The sequence below is a fragment of the Pseudophryne corroboree genome, chromosome 8 (genome assembly GCF_028390025.1).
Source record: "Pseudophryne corroboree isolate aPseCor3 chromosome 8, aPseCor3.hap2, whole genome shotgun sequence".
NCBI lineage: Eukaryota > Metazoa > Chordata > Amphibia > Anura > Myobatrachidae > Pseudophryne > Pseudophryne corroboree.
In genome coordinates, this window is record NC_086451.1 from 486,098,082 (window position 1) to 486,126,005 (window position 27,924).

General features: G+C 51.4%; 1 protein-coding gene across 2 annotated transcripts in view; it reads right to left on the bottom strand.

The window, feature by feature from the left end:
• Positions 1 to 437: 437 nt before the first annotated feature.
• Positions 438 to 27,924, bottom strand: part of GPR174 (G protein-coupled receptor 174) — a 134,151-nt gene continuing 106,664 nt past the window's right edge. For both annotated transcript variants that reach the window (XM_063938416.1, XM_063938417.1), the window contains exon 2: positions 438 to 2,340. In XM_063938416.1, the coding sequence (XP_063794486.1) occupies positions 994 to 1,995 (1,002 nt within the window). In that variant the 5' untranslated portion in view covers positions 1,996 to 2,340 and the 3' untranslated portion in view covers positions 438 to 993. The remainder of the gene's footprint in view (positions 2,341 to 27,924) is intronic.

A 27,924-nucleotide genomic window follows, 5' to 3' on the forward strand; every position in this document is an offset into this window, starting at 1 on the left:
CATGTTCGTGATGTCAAAACAGGAACTGAACAGTCTGAAGTGATCGTAAGCGCTGAGTAGGTCTGGAGCTACTCTGAAACTGCACAAAATTATTTTGTAGCCGCTCTGCGATCCTTTCGTTCGCACTTCTGCTAAGCTAAAATACACTCCCAATGGGAGGCGGCATAGCGTTTGCACAGCTGCTAAAAACAGCTAGCGAGTGAAAAACTTGGAATGACCCCCCATGTGCAGTGCAGGTGGGGCAGATGTAAAAGGTGCAGAGAGAGTTAGATTTGGGGGGGTTATATTGTTTCTGTGCAGGGTAAATACTGGCTGCTTATATTTGCACTGCAGTTTAGATTTCAGTTCGAACACACCCCACCCAAATCTTACTCTCTCTGCACATGTTACATCTACCCCCCCCCCCCCCCCCCACACACACACACACACACACACACTCACACTCACACACTCCCTCCCTCCCTGCTGTGCTAACAAATTTGCTGCTGCGATCAGATCTGAATTAGGCCCATAGGGCTAAGTCTAGGACCAGGGTGGATTTACCTAATAGCCACAACTAGGCACATTCTCAGGGCCATGGCTGTATCTACCTAATAAGTAGCCTAGGCGCATTCCTAGTTCCAGATCTGCATTTACCTAATAGCCACAACTAGGCACAGGCTCAGAGCCTTATTACAGTGACCGGGACGCACAATCTCTGAATAAGGCCTAGTAAGACGAAACGCGGCAGCATGTGTATATATATATATATATATATATATATATACAGATGAGCATCGCAATCTGTCCACAGAACAAGACACATGTGACAGATACAGAATAGTAAAACATAGACTAGAAGCTACAACTTGGAGTATGGTGTCTCCGGTAGAGTTCCCCCAGGTAAATGTTGCAGTATGGCGTGTTAGGTGACACACGGGAGTGGAGACAGAACAGTGAGTAGACTTAGCCTGATGGAAACTTCTCGCGGACCTGTTAGCTGAAATATGTCATCTATAGCATGGACCTGGAGTTCTTCTCTACAAACTCTTTATTGCAAAATATGTGTAACTCTGTGCTGTCCGCTATGTCCTGCCTCGATAGTCTCCTCTTAAACTCGTCTGTTGTGAAGTAGTAGATGACGGGATCAAGACAGCAGTTTATACTGGCCAGACACAGGGCCACCGGGTGCAACGTCAGGATGGCTTTTCTCTGAGAGCAAGACTTGATCTTCTTGGCCTTGACTAGGAAGTCTAGTGGAAAGCTGATGTGGTAAGGGCCGAAGCAGATGAGGAAGACAGCGGCACAGGTCAGGATCATCTTCAAAGCCTTCTTCTTCTCCCCGAGGTCATGCGACGCGGAATGAGGCTCTCTCAGGGACATGACAGTCCTCCAGGTACAGTAGCTGACAACTGCAAGGGGAGTCACAAAGCCAAATAGCTCCGCTAAGGTCACCGTCAGTATGGAGTTTGTAACGCCAATGTCCAACAGAGGGAGATCGGCAAAGCACTTATGGTCCAGGTCACCGGTGGTGGAATTGTTCCCAATTCTCAGGAGCGGAAACGGCAGACAACTTACGCAGACAGCTATCCAGCCCACCATGCTGATGTAAAGGTCGCACATTCGCTTCCTGTCTGTAAATCGGAAGGGGTAAATGAGATAGAGAAAGCGCCTGACGCTGATGCAGACTAAGAAGAAGATGCTGGCGTACATATTCACGTACTTCAGGTAGAAGCAGAACATGCAGAGGAACCTCCCAAAGGGCCAGGACTTGTTCAGGTAGTAGAATATCCGCAGCGGCAGCGAGAGGACCTGCAGTAAGTCCGCCACGGCCAGATTGATCATAAATATCACAGCGCGTTTAGTCTCCTTCACATATGCATAGAAGACCCATAAGGCCAGGACGTTCCCTATTAATCCAGGGATCAGGATGACAGTGTAGGTGATTGCATATAGGTAATCCATAAACTGGCCGTCCACTGCGCAGTCATCTGTAGCGTTGGCGCCAGTCGGCATCTTTACCCCAACTGACGCAGGAAACCGCAGATACTGTGCTACACTAAAGATGGATCCCCGACAGTCTTATATCCATATATCCATCGTTCCTGTACGCCTTAGCAGTCCCTCGGTTTCACCGCGTCCGTCACTTGCGCCATCTGCAGCATTATGTCAGCAATTCCGTCATCAGTTTTCTGTTTATATAGTCACAGTATTTGTAGTTGTGTGGTTTGGTCCATCCCCGGGCGCGGTGTTGCTGTAACGCCATTGAGCTGGCTACAAGATTGGCGCTGTCATGTTATACTTGAGCGATGCTGCTGGCAGTCCACAGCGGCCGTCACACCATGACCACAAAGAGGATTCCTGAAAGACATCAAAGGCACAGGAGAGTGATTGTCACAGTCATTAGTGTCCCCTCATCTCCCGTGTGTCACAGTCATTAGTGTCCCCTCATCTCCCGTGTGTCACAGTCAATAGTGTCCCCTCATCTCCCGTGTGTCACAGTCATTAGTGTCCCCTCATCTCCCGTGTGTCACAGTCATTAGTGTCCCCTCATCTCCCGTGTGTCACAGTCATTAGTGTCCCCTCATCTCCCGTGTGTCACAGTCAATAGTGTCCCCTCATCTCCCGTGTGTCACAGTCATTAGTGTCCCCTCATCTCCCGTGTGTCACAGTCATTAGTGTCCCCTCATCTCCCGTGTGTCACAGTCATTAGTGTCCCCTCAGCTCCCCGCGTGTCACAGTTATTAGTGTCCCCTCAGCTCCCCGCGTGTCACAGTCATTAGTGTCCCCTCATCTCCCGTGTGTCACAGTCATTAGTGTCCCCTCATCTCCCGTGTGTCACTGTCATTAGTGTCCCCTCATCTCCCGTGTGTCACAGTCATTAGTGTCCCCTCATCTCCCGTGTGTCACAGTCATTAGTGTCCCCTCAGCTCCCCGCGTGTCACAGTCATTGGTGTCCCCTCATCTCCCGTGTGTCACAGTCATTAGTGTCCCCTCATCTCCCGTGTGACACTGTCATTAGTGTCCCCTCATCTCCCGTGTGTCACAGTCATTAGTGTCCCCTCATCTCCCGTGTGTCACAGTCATTAGTGTCCCCTCAGCTCCCCGCGGGTCACAGTCATTAGTGTCCCCTCAGCTCCCCATGTGTCACAGTCATTAGTGTCCCCTCAGCTCCCCGTGTGTCACTGTCATTAGTGTCCCCTCATCTCCTGTGTGTCACAGTCATTAGTGTCCCCTCAGCTCCTGTGTGTCACAGTCATTAGTTTCCCCTCATCTCCTGTGTGTCACAGTCATTAGTGTCCCCTCAGCTCCCCGTGTGTCACAGTCATTAGTGTCCCCTCAGCTTCCCTTGTGTCACAGTCATTAGTGTCCCCTCAGCTCCACGCGTGTCACAGTCATTAGTGTCCCCTCAGCTCCCCGCGTGTCACAGTCATTAGTGTCCCCTCAGCTCCCCGTGTGTCACAGTCATTAGTGTCCCCTCAGCTCCCCATGTGTCACAGTCATTAGTGTCCCCTCAGCTCCCCGTGTGTCACAGTCATTAGTGTCCCCTCAGCTCCCCATGTGTCACAGTCATTAGTGTCCCCTCAGCTCCCCGTGTGTCACAGTCATTAGTGTCCCCTCAGCTCCCCATGTGTCACAGTCTTTATGGGCCTATGGGCGGCTGTGCGATTTTACAGACATTCCTACTAGATATGTATCACCACTTTTTGCTCAGTTATCTTCTTAGTAATTCAGTGAACAATAACATGACACTATGACACAAGGCAGACATTTAATATACTGTATACCTCTGCACTTTCCCTGCGCTGTTTTATAGATATTATTATTATTTTCATATTTTATCATTTTAAAAAGGTAACATTATTCTGGTTATTATTCCCTGACCACGCCTCCCTGCCACACCCCTTGTCCTGGAAGGCGGTAACCCTACAAGGGTAGTCGGTGTATATAGAACGGAATATATACTGTTTATCGGCAGCCATTATGATGGCAGCGGAACAAGCGTTAGAAAGACCCTTGCGGGGTCGCTGCACTTGCTGCGCTGCGGGCACGGTTCCATTTTTCCTCTATGGATGTCGTGGACACCCACAGAGGGATAAAAGCCTGTAGTACCGGTATTTCGGCGATGGCCACCACCGGGATACTGACAGGCTGTCTCGTGATTGCCTCCCTATAGAACATAACGTATGGAGACATGACAGTGAGAGCACACACATACACATAGCTGAGACAGACAGGGTATCAGAGGGTTAATGAACCGTCACTTGGACACGTAGTAAAACATTGGTGTAAACGGATTGTTCCACAGACCAAACTTCCCCTTCCCTGCTTCTATATATAACTGGATGGTTTACGAAACTTTACACGATGACAAATGTCCAGATTCCTCTCATGTGACCTGTAGTATTACTGAAGATACAGTCTATTCATTTACTAGGAAACAGTGAAATGATTGTGGAAGGAGGCACTCTATGCCCCATGCCTCACTGAATGCTCTGCATAGATCAGCTCTTATTTTTGGCAGGATGAATACTAAGTTTTACCTTTGTCAGTCTGCCATTCTCTCCCCCATCCCCCGTCAGTAATCTGCCACTCCCCCCCCATCATCAATAATCTGCCAATCTCTCCCTCCCCACCCCCGTCAGTAATCTGCCAGTCTCTCCCCCCACCCACATCAATAATCTGCCAATCTCTCCCCCCCACCCCAGCCAGTAATCTGCCAGTCTCTCCCCTCCACCCATATCAATAATCTGCCAATCTCTCCCCCCCCACCCCCAGTCAGTAATCTGCTGGTCTCCCCCCCCCCCCCCCCCCCCACCCCCATCAATAATCTGCCAATCTCTCCCCCCCACCCACCGTCAGTAATCTGCCAGTCCCCCCCCCCCACCCCCACCCCCATCAATAGAGGTCTGGTGCTAGATGTCTGATGCTAGATGTCTGGTGCTATATGTCTGGGGCTGGATGTCTGGTGCTATATGTCTGGGGCTAGAGGTCAGGTGCTAGATGTCTGGTGCTGGATGTCTGGTGCTAGATGTCTGGGGCTAGATGTCTGGGGCTGGATGTCTGGGGCTAGATATCTGGGGCTGGATGTCTGGTGCTAGATGTCTGGGGCTAGATGTCTGGTGCTAGATGTCTGGTGCTGGATGTCTGGTGCTATATGTCTGGGGCTGGATGTCTGGGGCTAGATATCTGGGGCTGGATGTCTGGTGTTAGATGTCTGGGGCTAGATGTCTCGTGCTAGATATCTGGTGCTGGATTTCTGGGACTTGATGTCTGGGGCTTGATGTCTGGGGCTTGATGTCTGGTGCTAGATGTCTGGTGCTAGATATCTGGTGCTGGATTTCTGGGACTTGATGTCTGGGGCTTGATGTCTGGGGCTAGATGTCTGGTGCTAGATATCTGGTGCTGGATTTCTGGGACTTGATGTCTGGGGCTAGATGTCTGGGGCTTGATGTCTGGGGCTTGATGTCTGGGGCTGGATGTCGGGTAGATGTCTGGGGCTTGATGTCTGGTGTTAAATGTCTGGGGCTAGATGTCTGGGGCTGGATGTCTGGGGCTAGCTGTCTGTGGCTAGGTGTCTGTGCTGGATGTCTGATGCTAGAGGTCTGGGGCTAGCTGTCTGGGGCTAGATGTCTGTTGCTAGAGGTCAGGTGCTAGAGGTCTGGTGCTAGATGTCTGGGGCTAGATGTCTGGTGCTGGATGTCTGTTGCTAGATGTCTGGTGCTAGATGTCTGGTGCTATATGTCTGGGGCTAGATGTCTGGTGTTAAATGTCTGTGGCTGGATGTCTGTGGCTAGGTGTCTGGGGCTAGCTGTCTGGGGCTAAATGTCTGGTGCTGGATGTCTGTTGCTAGAGGTCTGGTGCTAGAGGTCTGGTGCTGGAGGTCTGGTGCTATATGTCTGGTGCTATATACCTGGGGCTATATGTCTGGGGCTATATGTCTTGGGCTAGCTGTCTGGGGCTAGATGTCTGGTGCTGGATGTCTGTTGCTAGAGGTCTGGTGCTGGATGTCTGGTGCTATATGTCTGGTGCTATATGTCTGGGGCTGGATGTCTGGGGCTAGATATCTGGGGCTAGATGTCTGGGGCTGGATGTCTGATGCTATATGCCACTGGATGTCTGGAGATAGATGTCTGGTGTTAGATGCCACTGGATGTCTGGTGCTAGATGTCTGGGGCTAGATGTCTGCTGTGGGGTGTTTGGTGCTGGATGTCTGGGGCTAGATGTCTGGTGCTAGATATCTGGTGCTGGATTTATGGAACTTGATGAATGGGGCTTGATGTCTGGTGCTAAATGTCTGGTGCTAAATGTCTGGGGCTTGATGTCTGGTGCTAGATGTCTGGTGTTAAATGTCTGGGGCTAGATGTATGGTGCGGGGTGTCTGGGGCTAGATGTCTGGTGCTAGATGTTTGGGGTTAGATTTATAGGGCTAGATGTCTGGTGCATGATGTCTGGTGCTAGATGTCTGGGGCTGGATGCCACTGGATGCCTGGGGTTTAATGTCTGGAGCTAGATGTCTGAGGCTAGATATCTGGTATTAGATGTCTGGTGCTGGATGCCTGGGGATAGATACCACTAAATGTCTAGTGTTAGATGTCTGGTGCTGGATGTCTGGGGCTGGATGTCTGGTGCTAGTTGTCTGGGGCTAGATGCCTGGTGCTAGATGTCTGGTGCGGGGTGTCTGGGGCTAGAGGTCTGGTGCTAGACGTCTGGTGCTAAATGTCTGGTGCTGGATGTCTGGGGATAGATGTCTGGTGCTGGATGTCTGGTGCTAGATGTCTTGGGCTAGATGTCGGGCTGGATGTCTGGGGTTGGATGTCTGGTGCTGGATGTCTGGTGCTAGATATCTGGGGCTAGATGTCTGGGGCTGGCTGTCTGGGGCTAGGTGTCTGGGGCTAGGTGTCTGGGGCTAGCTGTCTGGGGCTAGCTGTCTGGTGCGGGATGTCTGGTGCTAGAGGTCTGGTACTGGATGTCTGGTGCTATATGTCTGGTGCTATATGTCTGGGGCTATATGTCTGGGGCTAGATGTCTGGGGCTAGGTGTCTGGGGCTAGCTGTCTGGGGCTAGATGTCTGGTGCTGGATGTCTGGGGCTAGAGGTATGGTGCTAGAGGTCTGGTGCTGGATGTCTGGTGCTATATGTCTGGGGCTATATGTCTGGGGCTGGATGTCTGGTGCTAGATGTCTGGGGCTAGATGTCTGGTGCTAGATATCTGGTGCTGGATTTCTGAGACTTGATGTATGGGGCTTGATGTCTGGTCCTAGATGTCTGGTAGATGTCTGTGGCTGGATGTCTGGTAGATGTCTGGGGCTAGATGTCTGGTGTTAAATGTCTGGGGCTAGATGTCTGGTGCTGGATGTCTGGGGCTAGAGGTCTGGTGCTGGATGTCTGGTGCTGGATGTCTGGGGCTAGAGGTCTGGTGTTAGATGTTTGGTGCTAGATGCCACTGGATGTCTGGAGATAGATGTCTGATGTTAGATGCCACTGGATGTCTGGTGCTGGATGTCTGGGGCTAGATGTCTGGTGCTAGATATCTGGTGCTGGATTTCTGAGACTTGAAGTATGGGGCTTGATGTCTGGTGCTAGATGTCTGGGGCTTGATGTCTGGTAGATGTCTGGGGCTTGATGTCTGGGGCTAGATGTCTGGTGCTGGATGTCTGCTGCTAGATGTCTTGGGCTAGATGTCGGGCTGGATGTCTGGGGCTGGATGTCTGGTGCTGGATGTCTGGGGCTAGATGTCTGGGGCTAGCTGTCTGGGGCTAGATGTCTGGTGCTGGATGTCTGGGGCTAGAGGTATGGTGCTAGAGGTCTGGTGCTGGATGTCTGGTGTTATATGTCTGGGGCTATATGTCTGGGGCTGGATGTCTGGTGCTAGATGTTTGGTGCTAGATGCCACTGGATGTCTGGAGATAGATGTCTGGTGCTGGATGTCTGGGGCTAGATGTCTGGTGCTAGATATCTGGTGCTGGATTTCTGTGACTTGATGTATGGGGCTTAATGTCTGGTCCTAGATATCTGGAGCTTGATGTCTGGTAGATGTCTGTGGCTGGATGTCTGGTAGATGTCTGGGGCTTGATGTCTGGGGCTAGATGTCTGGTGTTAAATGTCTGGGGCTAGATGTCTGGTGTTAAATGTCTGGGGCTAGATGTCTGGTGCTGGATGTCTGTTGCTAGAGGTCTGGTGCTAGATGTCTGGTGCTGGATGTCTAGTGCTATATGTCTGGTGCTATATGTCTGGGGCTGGATGTCTGGGGCTAGATGTCTGGGGCTAGATGTCTGGGGCTAGATGTCTGGGGCTGGATGTCTGGGGCTGAATGTCTGGTGCTAGATGCCACTGGATGTCTGGAGATAGATGTCTGGTGCTAGATGCCACTGGATGTCTGGTGCTAGATGTCTGGGGCTAGATGTCTGCTGTGGGGTGTTTGGTGCTGGATGTCTGGGGCCAGATGTCTGGTGATAGATATCTGGTACTGGATTTCTGGGACTTGATGTATGGGGCTTGATGTCTGGGGTTTGATGTCTGGTATTAAATGTCTGGGGCTAGATGTCTGGTGCTAGATGTTTGGGGTTAGATTTCTAGGGCTAGATGTATGGGGTTAGATTTCTAGGGCTAGATGTCTGGTGCTAGATGTCTGGTGCTGGATGCCTGGGGTTTTATGTCTGGTGCTAGATTTCTGAGGCTTAATATCTGGTATTAGATGTCTGGTGCTGGATGCCTGGGGATAGATACCACTGGATGTCTAGTGTTAGATGTCTGGTGCTGGATGTCTGGTGCTAGTTGTCTGGTTGCTAGATGCCTGGTGCTAGATGTCTGGTGCGGGGTGTCTGGGGCTAGAGGTCTGGTGCTAGACATCTGGTGCTGGATGTCTGGTGCTGGATGTCTGGGGATAGATGTCTGGTGCTGGATGTCTGGTGCTGGATGTCTGGTGCTAGATGTCTTGGGCTAGATGTCGGGCTGGATGTCTGGTGCTAGATGTCTGGGGCTAGATGTCTGGGCCTAGATGTCTGGTGCTGGATGTCTGGGGCTAGAGGTCTGGTGCTGGATGTCTGGTGCTGGATGTCTGGGGCTAGAGGTTTGGTGCTAGATGTTTGGTGCTAGATGCCACTGGAAGTCTGGAGATAGATGTCTGGTGTTAGATACCATTGGATGTCTGGTGCTAGATGTCTGGGGCTAGATGTCTGGTGCTAGATATCTGGTGCTGGATTTCTGAAACTTGATGTATGGGGCTTGATGTCTGGGGCTTGATGTCTGGTAGATGTCTGGGGCTGGATGTCTGGTAGATGTCTGGGGCTAGATGTCTGGGGCTAGATGTCTGGGGCTAGATGTCTGGTGCTGGATGTCTGTTGCTAGAGGTCTGGTGCTAGATGTCTGGTGCTGGATGTCTGGTGCTATATGTCTGGTGCTGGATGTCTGGGGCTGGATGTTTGGGGATGGATGTCTGGTGCTAGATGCCACTGGATGTCTGGAGATAGATGTCTGGTGCTAAATGCCACTGGATGTCTGGTGCTAGATGTCTGGGGCTAGATGTATGGGGCTTGGTGCTAGATGTCTGGGGCTTGATGTCTGGGAGATGTCTGGGGCTAGATGTCTGGTGTTAAATGTCTGGGGCTGGATGTCTGGGGCTAGATGTATGGTGCGGGGTGTCTGGGGCTAGATGTCTGGTGCTAGATGTTTGGGGAAAGATTTCTAGGGCTAGATGTCTGGGGCATGATGTCTGGTGCTAGATGTCTGGGGCTGGATGCCACTGGATGCCTGGGGTTTTATGTCTGGTGCTAGATGTCTGAGGCTAGATATCTGGTATTAGATGTCTGGTGCTGGATGCCTGGGGATAGATACCACTGGATGTCTAGTGTTAGATGTTTGGTGCTGGATGTCTGGGGCTGGATGTCTGGTGCTAGATATCTGGTGCTGGATTTCTGAGACTTGATGTATGGGGCTTGATGTCTGGTAGATGTCTGGGGCTGGATGTCTGGTAGATGTCTGGGGCTAGATGTCTGGGGCTAGATGTCTGGGGCTAGATGTCTGGTGCTGGATGTCTGTTGCTAGAGGTCTGGTGCTAGATGTCTGGTGCTGGATGTCTGGTGCTATATGTCTGGTGCTGGATGTCTGGGGCTCGATGTTTGGGGATGGATGTCTGGTGCTAGATGCAACTTGATGTCTGGAGATAGATGTCTGGTGCTAAATGCCACTGGATGTCTGGTGCTAGATGTCTGGGGCTAGATGTATGGGGCTTGATGTCTGGTGCTAGATGTCTGGGGCTTTATGTCTGGGAGATGTCTGGGGCTAGATGTCTGGTGTTAAATGTCTGGGGCTGGATGTCTGGGGCTAGATGTATGGTGCGGGGTGTCTGGGGCTAGATGTCTGGTGCTAGATGTTTGGGGATAGATTTCTAGGGCTAGATGTCTGGGGCATGATGTCTGGTGCTAGATGTCTGGGGCTGGATGCCACTGGATGCCTGGGGTTTTATGTCTGGTGCTAGATGTCTGAGGCTAGATATCTGGTATTAGATGTCTGGTGCTGGATGCCTGGGTATAGATACCACTGGATGTCTAGTGTTAGATGTCTGGTGCTGGATGTCTGGGGCTAGATGTCTGGGGCTAGATGCCTGGTGCTAGATGTCTGGTGTGGGGTGTCTGGGGCTAGAGGTCTGGTGCTGGATCTCTGGTGCTAGATGTCTGGGGATAGATGTCTGGTGCTGGATGTCTGGTGCTAGATGTCTTGGGCTAGATGTCGGGCTAGATGTCTGGTGCTGCATGTCTGGGGCTAGATGTCTGGGGCTAGATGTCTGGGGCTGGATGTCTGGGGCTAGATGTCTGGGGCTAGATGTCTGGGGCTAGATGTCTGGTGCTGGATGTCTGGGGCTAGAGGTCTGGTGCTAGAGGTCTAGTGCTGCATGTCTGGGGCTATATGTCTGGGGCTATATGTCTGGGGCTAGATGTCTGGGGCTAGATGTCTGGGGCTAGATGTCTGGAGCTAGATGTTTAGGGCTGGATGTCTGGGGCTAGGAGTCTGGGGCTAGATGTTTGGTGCTAGATGCCACTTGATGTTTGGAGATAGATGTCTGGTGCTAGATGCCACTGGATGTCTGGTGCTGGATGTCTGGTGCTAGATGTCTGGGGCTTGATGTCTGGTAGATGTCTGGTAGATGTCTGGGGTTTGATGTCTGGGGCTGGATGTCTGGTGCTAGATGTCTGGTGCTAGATGTCTGATGCGGGGTGTTTGGGGCTAGATGTCTAGTGCTAGATGTTTGGAGTTAGATTTCTAGGGCTAGATATCTGAGGCATGATGTCTGGTGCTAGATGTTTGGGGATAGATTTCTAGGGCTAGATGTCTGGGGCATGATGTCTGGTGCTAGATGTATGGTGCGGGGTGTCTGGGGCTAGATGTCTGGTGCTAGATGTTTGGGGATAGATTTCTAGGGCTAGATGTCTGGGGCATGATGTCTGGTGCTAGATGTCTGGGGCTGGATGCCACTGGATGCCTGGGGTTTTATGTCTGGTGCTAGATGTCTGAGGCTAGATATCTGGTATTAGATGTCTGGTGCTGGATGCCTGGGGATAGATACCACTGGATGTCTAGTGTTAGATGTCTGGTGCTGGATGTCTGGGGCTAGATGTCTGGGGCTAGATGCATGGTGCTAGATGTCTGGTGTGGGGTGTCTGGGGCTAGAGGTCTGGTGCTGGATCTCTGGTGCTATATGTCTGGGGATAGATGTCTGGTGCTGGATGTCTGGTGCTAGATGTCTTGGGCTAGATGTCGGGCTGGATGTCTGGGGCCGGATGTCTGGTGCTGGTTGTCTGGGGCTAGATGTCTGGGGCTAGATGTCTGGGGCTGGATGTCTGGGGCTAGATGTCTGGGGCTGGATGTCTGGGGCTAGATGTCTGGGGCTAGATGTCTGGTGCTGGATGTCTGGGGCTAGAGGTCTGGTGCTAGAGGTCTGGTGCTGCATGTCTGGGGCTATATGTCTGGGGCTAGATGTCTGGGGCTAGATGTCTGGGGCTAGATGTCTGGGGCTAGATGTCTAGGGCTGGATGTCTGGGGCTAGGAGTCTGGGGCTAGATGTTTGGTGCTAGATGCCACTTGATGTTTGGAGATAGATGTCTGGTGCTAGATGCCACTGGATGTCTGGTGCTGGATGTCTGGTGCTAGATGTCTGGGGCTTGATGTGTGGTAGATGTCTGGTAGATGTCTGGGGTTTGATGTCTGGGGCTGGATGTCTGGTGCTAGATGTCTGGTGCTAGATGTCTGATGCGGGGTGTTTGGGGCTAGATGTCTAGTGCTAGATGTTTGGAGTTAGATTTCTAGGGCTAGATGTCTGAGGCATGATGTCTGGTGCTAGATGTCTGGGGCTGGATGCCACTGGATGCCTGGGGTTTTATGTCTGGTGCTAGATATCTGAGGCTAGATATCTGGTATTAGATGTCTGGTGCTGGATGCCTGGGGATAGATACCACTGGATGTCTAGTGTTAGATGTCTTGTGCTGGATGTCTGGGGCTGGATGTCTGGTGCTAGTTGTCTGGGGCTAGATGCCTGGTGCTAGAGGTCTGGTGCTAGATGTTTGGGGCTAGTTGTCTGGTGCTAGATGTCTGGTGCTGGATGTCTCGTGTTCAATGTCTCACGCTGGATGTCTGGTGCTAGATGTTTGGTGCTAGATGTCTGGTGCTGGATGTCTGGTTCTAGATGCCTGGGGCTAGATGTCTGGGGCTAGATGTCTGGGGCTAGATGCCTGGTGCTAGATGCCTGGTGCTGGAGGTCTGGTGCTAGATGTCTGGGGCTGGATGTCTGGTGCTAGATGTCTGGGGCTGGATGTCTGGTGCTTGATGTCTGGTGTTAGATGTCTGGTGCTAAATGTCTGGTGCTAGATGTATGGTGCGAGGTGTCTGGGGCTAGATGTCTGGTGCTAGATGTTTGGGGTTAGATTTCTAGGGCTAGATGTCTTGGGCATGATGTCTGGTTGATGTCTGCGGCTGGATGTCTGGTAGATGTCTGGGGTTTGATGTTTGGGGCTGGATGTCTGGTGCTAGATGTCTGGTGCTAGATGTCTGATGCGGGGTGTTTGGGGCTAGATGTCTAGTGCTAGATGTTTGGAGTTAGATTTCTAGGGCTAGATGTCTGGGGCATGATGTCTGGTGCTGGATGCCACTGGATGCCTGGGGTTTTATGTCTGGTGCTAGATATCTGAGGCTAGATATCTGGTATTAGATGTCTGGTGCTGGATGCCTGGGGATTGATACCACTGGATGTCTAGTGTTAGATGTCTGGTGCTGGAAGTCTGGTGCTAGTTGTCTGGGGCTAAATGCTTGGTGCTAGAGGTCTGGTGCTAGATGTTTGGGGCTAGTTGTCTGGTACTAGATGTATGGTGCTGGATGTCTCGTGTTCGATGTCTCACGCTGGATGTCTGGTGCTAGATGTTTGGTGCTAGATGTCTGGTGCTGGATGTCTGGTTCTAGATGCCTGGGGCTAGATGTCTGGGGCTAGATGTCTGGGGCTAGATGCCTGGTGCTGGAGGTCTGGTGCTAGATGTCTGGGGCTGGATGTCTGGTGCTAGATGTATGGTGCTGGATGTCTGGTGCTTGATGTCTGGTGTTAGATGTCTGGTGCTAAATGTCTGGTGCTAGATGTATGGTGCGGGGTGTCTGGGGCTAGATGTCTGGTGCTAGATGTTTGGGGTTAGATTTCTAGGGCTAGATGTCTGGGGCATGATGTCTGGTGCTAGATGTCTGGGGCTGGATGCCACTGGATGCCTGGGGTTTTATGTCTGGTGCTAGATGTCTGAGGCTAGATATCTGGTATTAGATGTCTGGTGCTGGATGCCTGGGGATAGATACCACTGGATGTCTAGTGTTAGATGTCTGGTGCTGGATGTCTGGGGCTAGATGTCTGGGGCTAGATGCCTGGTGCTAGATGTCTGGTGTGGGGTGTCTGGGGCTAGAGGTCTGGTGCTGGATCTCTGGTGCTAGATGTCTGGGGATAGATGTCTGGTGCTGGATGTCTGGTGCTAGATGTCTTGGGCTAGATGTTGGGCTGGATGTCTGGTGCTGGTTGTCTGGGGCTAGATGTCTGGGGCTAGATGTCTGGGGCTGGATGTCTGGGGCTAGATGTCTGGGGCTAGATGTCTGGGGCTAGATGTCTGGGGCTAGAGGTCTGGTGCTAGAGGTCTAGTGCTGCATGTCTGGGGCTATATGTCTGGGGCTATATGTCTGGGGCTAGATGTCTGGGGCTAGATGTCTGGGGCTAGATGTCTAGGGCTAGATGTCTGGAGCTAGATGTTTAGGGCTGGATGTCTGGGGCTAGGAGTCTGGGGCTAGATGTTTGGTGCTAGATGCCACTTGATGTTTGGAGATAGATGTCTGGTGCTAGATGCCACTGGATGTCTGGTGCTGGATGTCTGGTGCTAGATGTCTGGGGCTTGATGTCTGGTAGATGTCTGGTAGATGTCTGGGGTTTGATGTCTGGTGCTGGATGTCTGGTGCTAGATGTCTGGTGCTAGATGTCTGATGCGGGGTGTTTGGGGCTAGATGTCTAGTGCTAGATGTTTGGAGTTAGATTTCTAGGGCTAGATATCTGAGGCATGATGTCTGGTGCTAGATGTTTGGGGATAGATTTCTAGGGCTAGATGTCTGGGGCATGATGTCTGGTGCTAGATGTATGGCGCGGGGTGTCTGGGGCTAGATGTCTGGTGCTAGATGTTTGGGGATAGATTTCTAGGGCTAGATGTCTGGGGCATGATGTCTGGTGCTAGATGTCTGGGGCTGGATGCCACTGGATGCCTGGGGTTTTATGTCTGGTGCTAGATGTCTGAGGCTAGATATCTGGTATTAGATGTCTGGTGCTGGATGCCTGGGGATAGATACCACTGGATGTCTAGTGTTAGATGTCTGGTGCTGGATGTCTGGGGCTAGATGTCTGGGGCTAGATGCCTGGTGCTAGATGTCTGGTGTGGGGTGTCTGGGGCTAGAGGTCTGGTGCTGGATCTCTGGTGCTATATGTCTGGCGATAGATGTCTGGTGCTGGATGTCTGGTGCTAGATGTCTTGGGCTAGATGTCGGGCTGGATGTCTGGGGCCGGATGTCTGGTGCTGGTTGTCTGGGGCTAGATGTCTGGGGCTAGATGTCTGGGGCTGGATGTCTGGGGCTAGATGTCTGGGGCTGGATGTCTGGGGCTAGATGTCTGGGGCTAGATGTCTGGGGCTAGATGTCTGGTGCTGGATGTCTGGGGCTAGAGGTCTGGTGCTAGAGGTCTGGTGCTGCATGTCTGGGGCTATATGTCTGGGGCTAGATGTCTGGGGCTAGATGTCTGGGGCTAGATGTCTGGGGCTAGATGTCTAGGGCTGGATGTCTGGGGCTAGGAGTCTGGGGCTAGATGTTTGGTGCTAGATGCCACTTGATGTTTGGAGATAGATGTCTGGTGCTAGATGCCACTGGATGTCTGGTGCTGGATGTCTGGTGCTAGATGTCTGGGGCTTGATGTGTGGTAGATGTCTGGTAGATGTCTGGGGTTTGATGTCTGGGGCTGGATGTCTGGTGCTAGATGTCTGGTGCTAGATGTCTGATGTGGGGTGTTTGGGGCTAGATGTCTAGTGCTAGATGTTTGGAGTTAGATTTCTAGGGCTAGATGTCTGAGGCATGATGTCTGGTGCTAGATGTCTGTGGCTGGATGCCCCTGGATGCCTGGGGTTTTATGTCTGGTGCTAGATATCTGAGGCTAGATATCTGGTATTAGATGTCTGGTGCTGGATGCCTGGGGATAGATACCACTGGATGTCTAGTGTTAGATGTCTTGTGCTGGATGTCTGGGGCTGGATGTCTGGGGCTAGTTGTCTGGGGCTAGATGCCTGGTGCTAGAGGTCTGGTGCTAGATGTTTGGGGCTAGTTGTCTGGTGCTAGATGTCTGGTGCTGGATGTCTCGTGTTCAATGTCTCACGCTGGATGTCTGGTGCTAGATGTTTGGTGCTAGATGTCTGGTGCTGGATGTCTGGTTCTAGATGCCTGGGGCTAGATGTCTGGGGCTAGATGTCTGGGGCTAGATGCCTGGTGCTGGAGGTCTGGTGCTAGATGTCTGGGGCTGGATGTCTGGTGCTAGATGTCTGGGGCTGGATGTCTGGTGCTTGATGTCTGGTGTTAGATGTCTGGTGCTAAATGTCTGGTGCTAGATGTATGGTGCGAGGTGTCTGGGGCTAGATGTCTGGTGCTAGATGTTTGGGGTTAGATTTCTAGGGCTAGATGTCTTGGGCATGATGTCTGGTTGATGTCTGCGGCTGGATGTCTGGTAGATGTCTGGGGTTTGATGTTTGGGGCTGGATGTCTGGTGCTAGATGTCTGATGCGGGGTGTTTGGGGCTAGATGTCTAGTGCTAGATGTTTGGAGTTAGATTTCTAGGGCTAGATGTCTGGGGCATGATGTCTGGTGCTGGATGCCACTGGATGCCTGGGGTTTTATGTCTGGTGCTAGATATCTGAGGCTAGATATCTGGTATTAGATGTCTGGTGCTGGATGCCTGGGGATAGATACCACTGGATGTCTAGTGTTAGATGTCTGGTGCTGGAAGTCTGGTGCTAGTTGTCTGGGGCTAAATGCTTGGTGCTAGAGGTCTGGTGCTAGATGTTTGGGGCTAGTTGTCTGGTACTAGATGTATGGTGCTGGATGTCTCGTGTTCGATGTCTCACGCTGGATGTCTGGTGCTAGATGTTTGGTGCTAGATGTCTGGTGCTGGATGTCTGGTTCTAGATGCCTGGGGCTAGATGTCTGGGGCTAGATGTCTGGGGCTAGATGCCTGGTGCTGGAGGTCTGGTGCTAGATGTCTGGGGCTGGATGTCTGGTGCTAGATGTATGGTGCTGGATGTCTGGTGCTTGATGTCTGGTGTTAGATGTCTGGTGCTAAATGTCTGGTGCTAGATGTATGGTGCGGGGTGTCTGGGGCTAGATGTCTGGTGCTAGATGTTTGGGGTTAGATTTCTAGGGCTAGATGTCTGGGGCATGATGTCTGGTGCTAGATGTCTGGGACTGGATGCCACTGGATGCCTGGGGTTTTATGTCTGGTGCTAGATGTCTGAGGCTAGATATCTGGTATTAGATGTCTGGTGCTGGATGCCTGGGGATAGATACCACTAAATGTCTAGTGTTAGATGTCTGGTGCTGGATGTCTGGGGCTGGATGTCTGGGGCTAGATGCCTGGTGCTAGATGTCTGGTGTGGGGTGTCTGGGGCTAGAGGTCTGGTGCTGGATCTCTGGTGCTAGATGTCTGGGGATAGATGTCTGGTGCTGGATGTCTGGTGCTAGATGTCTTGGGCTAGATGTCGGGCTGGATGTCTGGTGCTGGTTGTCTGGGGCTAGATGTCTGGGGCTAGATGTCTGGGGCTGGATGTCTGGGGCTAGATGTCTGGGGCTAGATGTCTGGGGCTAGATGTCTGGGGCTAGAGGTCTGGTGCTAGAGGTCTAGTGCTGCATGTCTGGGGCTATATGTCTGGGGCTATATGTCTGGGGCTAGATGTCTGGGGCTAGATGTCTGGGGCTAGATGTCTAGGGCTAGATGTCTGGAGCTAGATGTTTAGGGCTGGATGTCTGGGGCTAGGAGTCTGGTGCTAGATGTTTGGTGCTAGATGCCACTTGATGTTTGGAGATAGATGTCTGGTGCTAGATGCCACTGGATGTCTGGTGCTGGATGTCTGGTGCTAGATGTCTGGGGCTTGATGTCTGGTAGATGTCTGGTAGATGTCTGGGGTTTGATGTCTTGTGCTGGATGTCTGGTGCTAGATGTCTGGTGCTAGATGTCTGATGCGGGGTGTTTGGGGCTAGATGTCTAGTGCTAGATGTTTGGAGTTAGATTTCTAGGGCTAGATATCTGAGGCATGATGTCTGGTGCTAGATGTTTGGGGATAGATGTCTGGTGCTGGTTGTCTGGGGCTAGATGCCTGGTGCTAGATGTCTGGTGTGGGGCTAGAGGTCTGGTGCTGGATCTCCGGTGCTAGATGTCTGGGGATAGATGTCTGGTGCTGGATGCCTGGTGCTAGATGTCTTGGGCTAGATGTCTTGGGCTAGATGTCGGGCTGGATGTCTGGGGCTGGATGTCTGGTGCTGGTTGTCTGGGGCTAGATGTCTGGGGCTAGATGTCTGGGGCTGGATGTCTGGGGCTAGATGTCTGGGGCTAGATGTCTGGTGCTGGATGTCTGGGGCTAGAGGTCTGGTGCTAGAGGTCTGGTGCTGGATGTCTGGTGCTAGATGTCTGGGGCTAGATGTCTGGGGCTAGATGTCTGGGTCTAGATGTCTAGGGCTGGATGTCTGGGGCTGGATGTCTGGGGCTAGGAGTCTGGGGCTAGATGTTTGGTGCTAGATGCCACTTGATGTCTGGAGATAGATGTCTGGTGCTAGATTCCACTGGATGTCTGGTGCTGGATGTCTGGTGCTAGATGTCTGGGGCTTGATGTCTGGTAGATGTCTGGGGCTGGATGTCTGGTAGATGTCTGGTGTTTGATGTCTGGGGCTGGATGTCTGGTGCTATATGTCTGGTGCTAGATGTCTGATGCTGGGTGTTTGGGGCTAGATGTCTAGTGCTAGATGTTTGGAGTTAGATTTCTAGGGCTAGATGTCTGGGGCATGATGTCTGGTGCTAGATGTCTAGCGCTGGATGCCACTGGATGCCTGGGGTTTTATGTCTGGTGCTAGATATCTGAGGCTAGATATCTGGTATTAGATGTCTGGTGCTGGATGCCTGGGGATAGATACCACTGGATGTCTAGTGTTAGATGTCTGGTACTGGATGTCTAGTGCTAGTTGTCTGGGGCTAGATGCCTGGTGCTAGATGTCTGGTGCTAGATGTTTGGGGCTAGTTGTCTGGTGCTAGATGTCTGGTGCTGGATGTCTCGTGTTCGATGTCTCACGCTGGATGTCTGGTGCTAGATGTTTGGTGCTAAATGTCTGGTGCTGGATGTCTGGTTCTAGATGCCTGGGGCTAGATGTCTGGGGCTAGATGTCTGGGGCTAGATGCCTGGTGCTGGAGGTCTGGTGCTAGATGTCTGGGGCTGGATGTCTGGTGCTAGATGTCTGGTGCTGGATGTCTGGTGCTTGATGTCTGGTGTTAGATGTCTGGTGCTAAATGTCTGGTGCTGAATATTTGGTAGATGTCTGGTGCTTGATGTCTGGTGTCGAATTTCTGGTAGATTTCTGGGACAGGATGCCTGGAGCTAGATGTCTGAGGATAGATGTCTGGGGCTGGATGTCTGTGGCTAGAAGTATGGTGCTGGATGACTGGGGCTAGATATCTGGTGCTAGACGTCTGGTGCGAGGTGTCTGGTGCAAGGTGTCTGTGCAAGGAATCTGGTGCAAGGTGTCTGTTCTAGGTGTCTGGGGCTAGATGTCTGGGGCTGGATGTCTGGGGCTAACTGTCTGTGGCTAGGTGTCTGGGGCTAGATGTCTGGGGCTAGATGTCTGGGGCAGGATGTCTGGTAGATGTCTGGGGTTTGATGTCTGGGGCTGGATGTCTGGGGCTATATGTCTGATGTGGGGTGTCTGGGGCTAGATGTCTGGTGCTAGATGTTTGGAGTTAGATTTCTAGGGCTAGATGTCTGGGACATGATGTCTGGTGCTAGATGTCTGGGGCTGGATGCCACTGGATGCCTGGGATTTTATGTCTGGTGCTAGATATCTGAGGCTAGATATCTGGTATTAGATGTCTGGTGCTGGATGCCTGGGGATAGATACCACTGGATGTCTAGTGTTAGATGTCTGGTGCTGGATGTCTGGGGCTGGATATGTCTGGTGCTAGTTGTTTGGGGCTAGATGCCTGGTGCTAGAGGTCTGGTGCTAGAGGTTTGGGGCTAGTTGTCTGGTGCTAGATGTCTGGTGCTGGATGTCTCGTGTTCGATGTCTCATGCTGGATGTCTGGGGCTAGATGTTTGGTGCTAGATGTCTGGTGCTGGATGTCTGGTTCTAGATGTCTGGGGCTAGATGTCTGGGGCTAGATGTCTGGGGCTAGATGCCTGGTGCTGGATATCTGGTGCTAGATGTCTAGGGCTGGATGTCTGGTGCTAGATGTCTGGTGCTGGATGTCTGGTGCTTGATGTCTGGTGTTAGATGTCTGGTGCTAAATGTCTGGTGCTGAATATTTTGTAGATGTCTGGTGCTTGATGTCTGGTGTCGAATATCTGGTAGATTTCTGGGACAGGATGCCTGGAGCTAGATGTCTGAGGATAGATGTCTGGGGCTGGATGTCTGTGGCTAGAAGTATGGTGCTGGATGACTGGGGCTAGATATCTGGTACTAGACGTCTGGTGCGAGGTGTCTGGTGCAAGGTGTCTGTGCAAGGAATCTGGTGCAAGGTGTCTGTTCTAGGTGTCTGGGGCTAGTTGTCTGGTGCTGGATGTCTGGTGCTAGCTGTCTATGGCTAGGTGTCTGGGGCTGGATGTCTGGGGCTAGATGTCTGGGGCTGGATGTCTGGGGCTAGTTGTCTGGGGCTAGATGCCTGGTGCGAGGTGTCTGGGGTTAATTGTCTGGTGCTAGACGTCTGGTGCTGGATGTCTGGTGCCTCGTGTTCGATGTCTGGTGCTGGATGTCTGGGGATAGATGTCTGGTGCTGCATGTCTGGTGCTAGATGTCTTGGGCTAGATGTCTGGGGCTGGATGTCTGGTGCTGGATGTCTGGTGCTGGATATCTGGGGCTAGATGTCTGGTAGATGTCTGGGGCTGGATGTCTGGGGCTAGATGTCTGGTGTTAAATGTCTGGGGCTGGATGTCTGGTGCTAGATGTTTGGGGTTAGATTTCTAGGGCTAGATGTCTGGGGCATGATGTCTGGTGCTAGATGTCTGGGGCTGGATGCCACTGGATGCCTGGGGTTTTATGTCTGGTGCTAGATATCTGAGGCTAGATATCTGGTATTAGATGTCTGGTGCTGGATGCTTGGGGATAGATACCACCGGATGTCTAGTGTTAGATGTCTGGTGCTGGATGTCTGGGGCTGGATGTATGGTGCTAGACGTCTGGTGCTGGATGTCTGGTGCTAGTTGTTTGGGGCTAGATGCATGGTGTTAGATGTCTGGGGCTAGTTGTCCGGCGCTAGACGTCTGGTGCTAGACGTCTGGTGCTGGATGTCTCATGTTTGATGTCTCGTGCTGGATGTCTGGGGATAGATGTCTGGTGCTGGATGTCTGGTGCTAGATGTCTGGGGCTAGATGTCTGGTACTGGATGTCTGGTTCTAGATGCCTGGGGCTAGATTTCTGGTGCTGGATGTCTTGTGCTAGATGTCTGGTGCTAGATGTCTGGTGCTGGATGTGTGGGGCTTGATGTCTGGTGTTAGATGTCTGGTGCTGAATATCTGATAGATGTCTGGTGCTTGATGTCTGGTGTCGAATATCTGGCAGATTTCTGGGACTGGATGCCTTGAGCTAGATGTCCGGGGATAGATGTCTGGGGCTGGATGTCTGCGGCTAGAAGTATAGTGCTGGATGACTGGGGCTAGATATCTGGTGCTAGACGTCTGGTGCTATGTGTCTCGTGCAAGGTGTCTCTGCTAGGTGTCTGTGGCTAGGTGCCTGGTACTAGACGTCTGGGGATAGGTGCCTGGTGAGAGGTGTCTGCTGAGGTGAGCGATCCCCTGTGGCAGGGAATGATCAATCCCCTCAGGAGCTCAGTGTCCAGTCAGCGGAGATAGTCGCTCAGACCCCATAGGGCGGACACTACTCCCCGCCTCAGTCCCTCTAAACTCTAAAAAAAAAACTTTACTAAAGAAGCTCTGTAGAGCTACCCTAGCTGTGACGGGCTCCTCCGGGCACATTTTCTAAACTGAGTCTGGTAGGAGGGGCATAGAGAGAGGAGCTAGCCCACACTCTCAAATTTTTAAAGTGCCAATGGCTCCTGGTGGACCCGTCTATACCCCTATGGTACTAATGTGGACCCCAGCATGCTCTAGGACATAAGAGAAAATCAGTTATTCAGCAAAAATGTCTCCCATTACTATGGTTGCAAGATGCCTGGTGCTGCATGTCTGGTAGAGTTCTGGGGCTTGATGTCTGGTGGTAGATATCTGGTGCTGGGTGTCTGGTGGTAGATGTCTGGTGCTGGATGTCTGGTGCTGGGTGTCTGAGGCTGGGTGTCTGGTGCTAGATGCCTGGTGCTGTATGTCTGGTGCTGTATGTCTGGTGCTGGGTGTGTCTGGTGCTGGATGTCTGCTGCTGGATGCCTGGTGCTGGATGTCTGGTGCTGGATGTCTGGTGCTAGATGCATGGTGCTGGATGTCTGGTGCTAGATGCCTGGTGCTGGGTGTCTGGTACTGGATCTCTGGTGCTAGATGCCTGGTGCTGGATGTCTGATCCTGGATCTCTGGTGCTAGATGCCTGGTGCTGGATGTCTGATCCTAGATGCCTGGTGCTGGATGTCTGGTGCTGGATGACCGGTGCTGGATGTCTGGTGCTGGATGCCTGGTGCTGGGTGTCTGATGCTGGATGTCTGGTGCTAGATGCATGGTGCTGGATGTCTGGTGCTGGATGTGTGGTGCTAGATGCCTGGTGCTGGGTGTCTGGTACTGGATCTCTGGTGCTAGATGCCTGGTGCTGGATGTCTGATCCTAGATGCCTGGTGCTGGATGTCTGGTGCTGGATGACCGGTGCTGGGTGTCTGGTGCTGGATGCCTGGTACTGGGTGTCTGGTGCTAGATGTCTGGTGCTGTATGTCTGGTGCTGGATGTCTGGTTCTGGGTGTGTCTGGTGCTGGATGTCTGGTGCTGGATGACCGGTGCTGGGTGTCTGGTGCTGGATGCCTGGTGCTCGGTGTCTGATGCTGGATGTCTGGTGCTAGATGTCTGCTGCTGTATGTCTGGTGCTGGATGTCTGGTGCTGGATGTCTGGTGCTGGATGCCTGGTGCTGGATGTCTGGTGCTGGATGACCGGTGCTTGGTGTCTGGTGCTGGATGCCTGGTGCTGGGTGTCTGATGCTGGATGTCTGGTGCTAGATGTCTGCTGCTGTATGTCTGGTGCTGGATGTCTGGTGCTGGGTGTGTCTGGTGCTGGATGCCTGGTGCTGGATGTCTGGTGCTGGATGCCTGGTGCTGGATGTCTAGTGCTAGATGCCTGGTGCTGGGTGTCTGGTGCTGGATGTCTGTTGCAAGATGCCTGGTGCTGGATGTCTGGTTCTAGATCATTTGAATCAGTTGTTCAGCAAAATCTCCCATTACTATGGTTGAAGACTCATTTTGCACACTTGTTCCTTGCACAGTTTTACCACAAGATTCCTTCTGCAACAAACCCATGGTTCCTGAAAATGCTCCTACTCTCAAAACCAAAATGAAAGTGAGGGAACATTATCATCTACATCATAGTGTGACATCATCATCTACATCATAGTGTGACATCATCTACATCATAGTGTGACATCATCATCTACATCATAGTGTGACATAATCTATATCAGTGTGACATAATCTACATCATAGTGTGACATCATAATTTGTATCATCGTGTGACATCATCTACATAATAGCGTGACATCATGATCTACATCATAGTGTGACATCATCATCTATATCATAGTGTGACATCTATATCAGTGTGACATCAACATCTACATCACAGTATGACATCATCTATATAAGTGTGACATCATCATCTACATCATAGCATGACATCATCTATATCAGTGCGACATCATCATCTACATCATAGTGTGGCATCATCTTCATCATAGTGTGACATCAACATCTACATCAGGGCCATTTGGATATTTATAAAATCCTTCAGGGGCCATACAAAAATTGTCAACTTAAAAAATTACCCTGCCCCCCAGTAGGTCTGCCCCTTAGAGGTACTGTGTGTGCGCGCCAGAGGCGCGTGCGCCAAAAAATGGGTGTGACCAGTTAAAATGGGACGTGATACACATATGCCCCCAATAGTGCGGTGCCAGATCCACAATTGCCCCCACAGTGCAAGGTATACAGATGCCCCCACAGTGCCAGGTATACAAATGCCCCTCACAGTGCCAGGTATACAGATGTCCCCACAGTGCCAGGTATACAAATGCCCCTCACAGTGCCAGGTATACAGATGCCCCCACAGTGCCAGGTATACAGATGCCCCCACAGTGCCAGGTATACAAATGCCCCTCACAGTGCCAGGTATACAGATGTCCCCACAGTGCCGGGTATACAGATGCCCCCACAGTGCCAGGTATACAGATGCCCCCACAGTGCCAGGTATACAGATGTCCCCACAGTGCCAGGTATACAGATGTCCCCACAGTGCCAGGTATACAGATGCCCCTCATAGTGCCAGGTATACAGATGTTCCCACAGTGCCAGGTATACAGATGCCCCCCACAGTGCCAGGTATACAGATGCCCCCCACAGTGCCAGGTATACAGATGCCCTGCCCTGCCCCCCCCCCCTCCCCTCCCCTCCCGCGTGCGCCAAAAAATGGGTGTGGCCAGTTAAAATGGGACGTGATACACATATGCCCCCAATAGTGCGGTGCCAGATCCACAATTGCCCCCACAGTGCCAGGTATACAGATGCCCCCACAGTGCCAGGTATACAAATGCCCCTCACAGTGCCAGGTATACAGATGTCCCCACAGTGCCAGGTATACAAATGCCCCTCACAGTGCCAGGTATACAGATGCCCCCACAGTGCCAGGTATACAGATGCCCCCACAGTGCCAGGTATACAAATGCCCCTCACAGTGCCAGGTATACAGATGTCCCCACAGTGCCGGGTATACAGATGCCCCCACAGTGCCAGGTATACAGATGCCCCCACAGTGCCAGGTATACAGATGTCCCCACAGTGCCAGGTATACAGATGTCCCCACAGTGCCAGGTATACAGATGCCCCTCATAGTGCCAGGTATACAGATGTTCCCACAGTGCCAGGTATACAGATGCCCCCCACAGTGCCAGGTATACAGATGCCCCCCACAGTGCCAGGTATACAGATGCCCTGCCCTGCCCCCCCCCCCCCCCTCCCTCCCCTCCCGCGGCTATGTTGGGCGGCGGCGGCATGTAGGACTTGAAACCAGCCGCCGGTTCGAGAGCCAATCAGAGCTCGCGGACCGGCAGCCGCGGCTCCTGATTGGCTGCCGGTCCGTGAGCTCTGATTGGCTCACGAACCGGTGGCTGGTTTCAAGTCCTACACGCCGCCGCTCCCACCCGACAGCCGCGCTCTCCTCCCTGTTCAGACAGCTGAGACACGCTGCCGCCGGACTGAGTGGCAGCGTGTCTCACTGACACAAGCTGGTGGGCCGGACCAAACGGCTTCGCGGGCCTTATATGGCCCGCGGGCTGGAGGTTCCCCACCCCTGATCTACATCATAGTGTGACATTGTCTATATCAGTGTAACATCATCTACATCATAGTGTGACATTGTCTATATCAGTGTAACATCATCTACATCATAGTGTGACATCATCTATATCAGTGTGACATCATCATCTATATCATAGTGTGACATCATCATCTATATCAGTGTGACATCATCATCTACATTATAGTGTGTCATTGTCTATATCAGTGTAACATCATCTACATCACAGGTTCTCAAACTCGGTTCTCAGGACCCCACACAGTGCATGTTTTGCAAGTCTCACAGAATCACAAGTGACATAAGTAGCTCCACCTGTGGTCCTTTTAAAATGTGTCAGTGAGTAATTAATTCACCTGTGCACCTGCTGGGTTACCTGCAAAACATGCACCGTGTGGGGACCTGAGGACCGAGTTTGAGAACCACTGATCTATATCATAGTGTGACATCATCTATATTAGTGTGACATCATCATCTATATCATATTATGACATCAACTATACCAGTGTGACATCATCATCTACATCATAGTGTGACATCATCTATATCAGTGTGACATCATCTACATCATAGTGTGACATCATCTATATTAGTGTGACATCATATACATCATAGTGTGACATATTATCTACATCAAAGGAGACGAAGAAGGTAATCAGATGTGCAAAGGCACAAGCTGAGGAGAAAATTGCCCAGTCAGTGGGTAAAGGAGGCAAAACTTTTGTTTAGGTATATAAGTGAAAGGAGTAAAACAAAAGGCGGAATAATAAAACTAAAGACAGAGACTGGGAGTCTTGTTGAAGAGACAATGTAATAGCAGATCATCTTAATAATTATTTTTGCTCAGTATTCACTACTGAAAGAGAGAGGAAGGGGCCACAGTTAAGTTGCAGGGATATTCAGGAAAATGAAACAAGTACATTTACAGAGGAGAAGGTCCTAACAGAACTCTCTAAGCTGAAAGTGGACAAATCTATGGGGCCAGATGGGATACATCCAAGGATACTAAAATAACTTAAAGAGGTGCTGGTAGCACCATTGACAGAATTATTCAACCAGTCATTGGCTACAGGAGTAATTCCAGAGGACTGGAAAAGAGCGAACGTAGTCCCACTGCACAAAAGTGGAAGCAAGGAAGAGGCAAACAATTACAGACCAGCGAGTCTTACATCAGTAGTAGGGAAATTGATGGAAACACTCTTAAAAGAAGGAGTTGTAGATTATCTCAAATCCAGAAATTTACAGGATCCCAAACAGCATGGATTCACTGAGGGAAGATCATGTCAAACAAATCTTATTGACTTTTTTGACTGTGTGACTAAAGTGATGGATAAAGGTGGAGCCATGGATATAGTTTATCTAGACTTTAGTAAGGCTTTTGACACTGTTCCACATCGCAGACTGCTAAATAAACTTGGAAGCTTGGGATTGGATACTAGGATTATTGAATGGATAAGATCTTGGTTGCAGGATAGAAAACAGAGAGTTGTGGTAAATGGAGTGCATTCACAGGAGGGAAATGTTACCAGTGGAGTACCCCAGGGATCTGTACTTGGACCAGTGCTTTTTAATATCTTTATTGGTGACACTGCAAATGGCATTAAAGGGAAAGTATGCCTTTTTGCCGATGACACAAAGGTATGCAACAGGGTAGACACACCAGGTGGGGTAAAACAAATGACTGAGGATCTAGGTAGACTAGAGGCAGAGGCGGAACTAGCGCCAGTGCAGGCAGTGCCTTGCACTAGGGCCCGCCTCTGTCAAGGGGCCCAAAGCCAGAACGGCTTGTAATGAGTCAAACTGACTCATTACATGCCGCCTGGCTGCTGCTGTGTGCCGCCGCCGCCGAGGAGAGGAGGCGCACCGGCTACGGGGGGGGGGGGGGGGGGGGGGAGGGGAGCCGCAGCAGCGCTATGTCATTGGTAGACGCACTGCTGCTGCTGGCCCTCTCCTTTACCATAGGCTGCCCTCCGCTGCTGTGAATGCTGGGACGCGCATCCCAGCATTCACAGCGGAGGAGGGCAGCCTATGGTAATGGAGAGGGCCAGCAGCAGCAGTGCTTCTACCAATGACATAGCGCTGCTGCGGCTCCCTCCTCCACCCCCCCTACTCCTTCTTCTCCCCTGCCAGAAGCTGCAAGAGGAGCCTGAGCCAGGGTAAACGGTAAGTATACCTATTCTATCTATCTATCTATCTATCTATCTATCTATCTGTCTGTCTGTCTGTCTGTCTATCTATCTATCTATCTATTTATCCTGTTTGCCATAATGTGTAAAAAATGGGACGCTGTCTGCCATAATGTGCAATAATTGGGACGCTGTCTGCCGTAATATGCAAAAAATGGGACGCTGTCTGCCGTAATATGCAAAAAATGGTACGCTGTCTGCCGTAATGTGCAAAAAATGGTACGCTGTCTGCCGTAATGTGCAAAAAATGGTACGCTGTCTGCCGTAATGTGCAAAAAATGGTACGCTGTGTGCCGTAATGTGCAAAAAATGGGACGCTGTCTGCCGTAATGTGCAAAAAATGGGACGCTATCGGCCGTAATGTGTAATAAATGGGACGTTGTCTGCCATAATGTGCAAAAAATGGGACGCTGTCTGCCGTAATATGTAATAAATCGGACGCTGTCTGCCGTAATGTGCAAAAAATGGGACGCTGTCTGCCG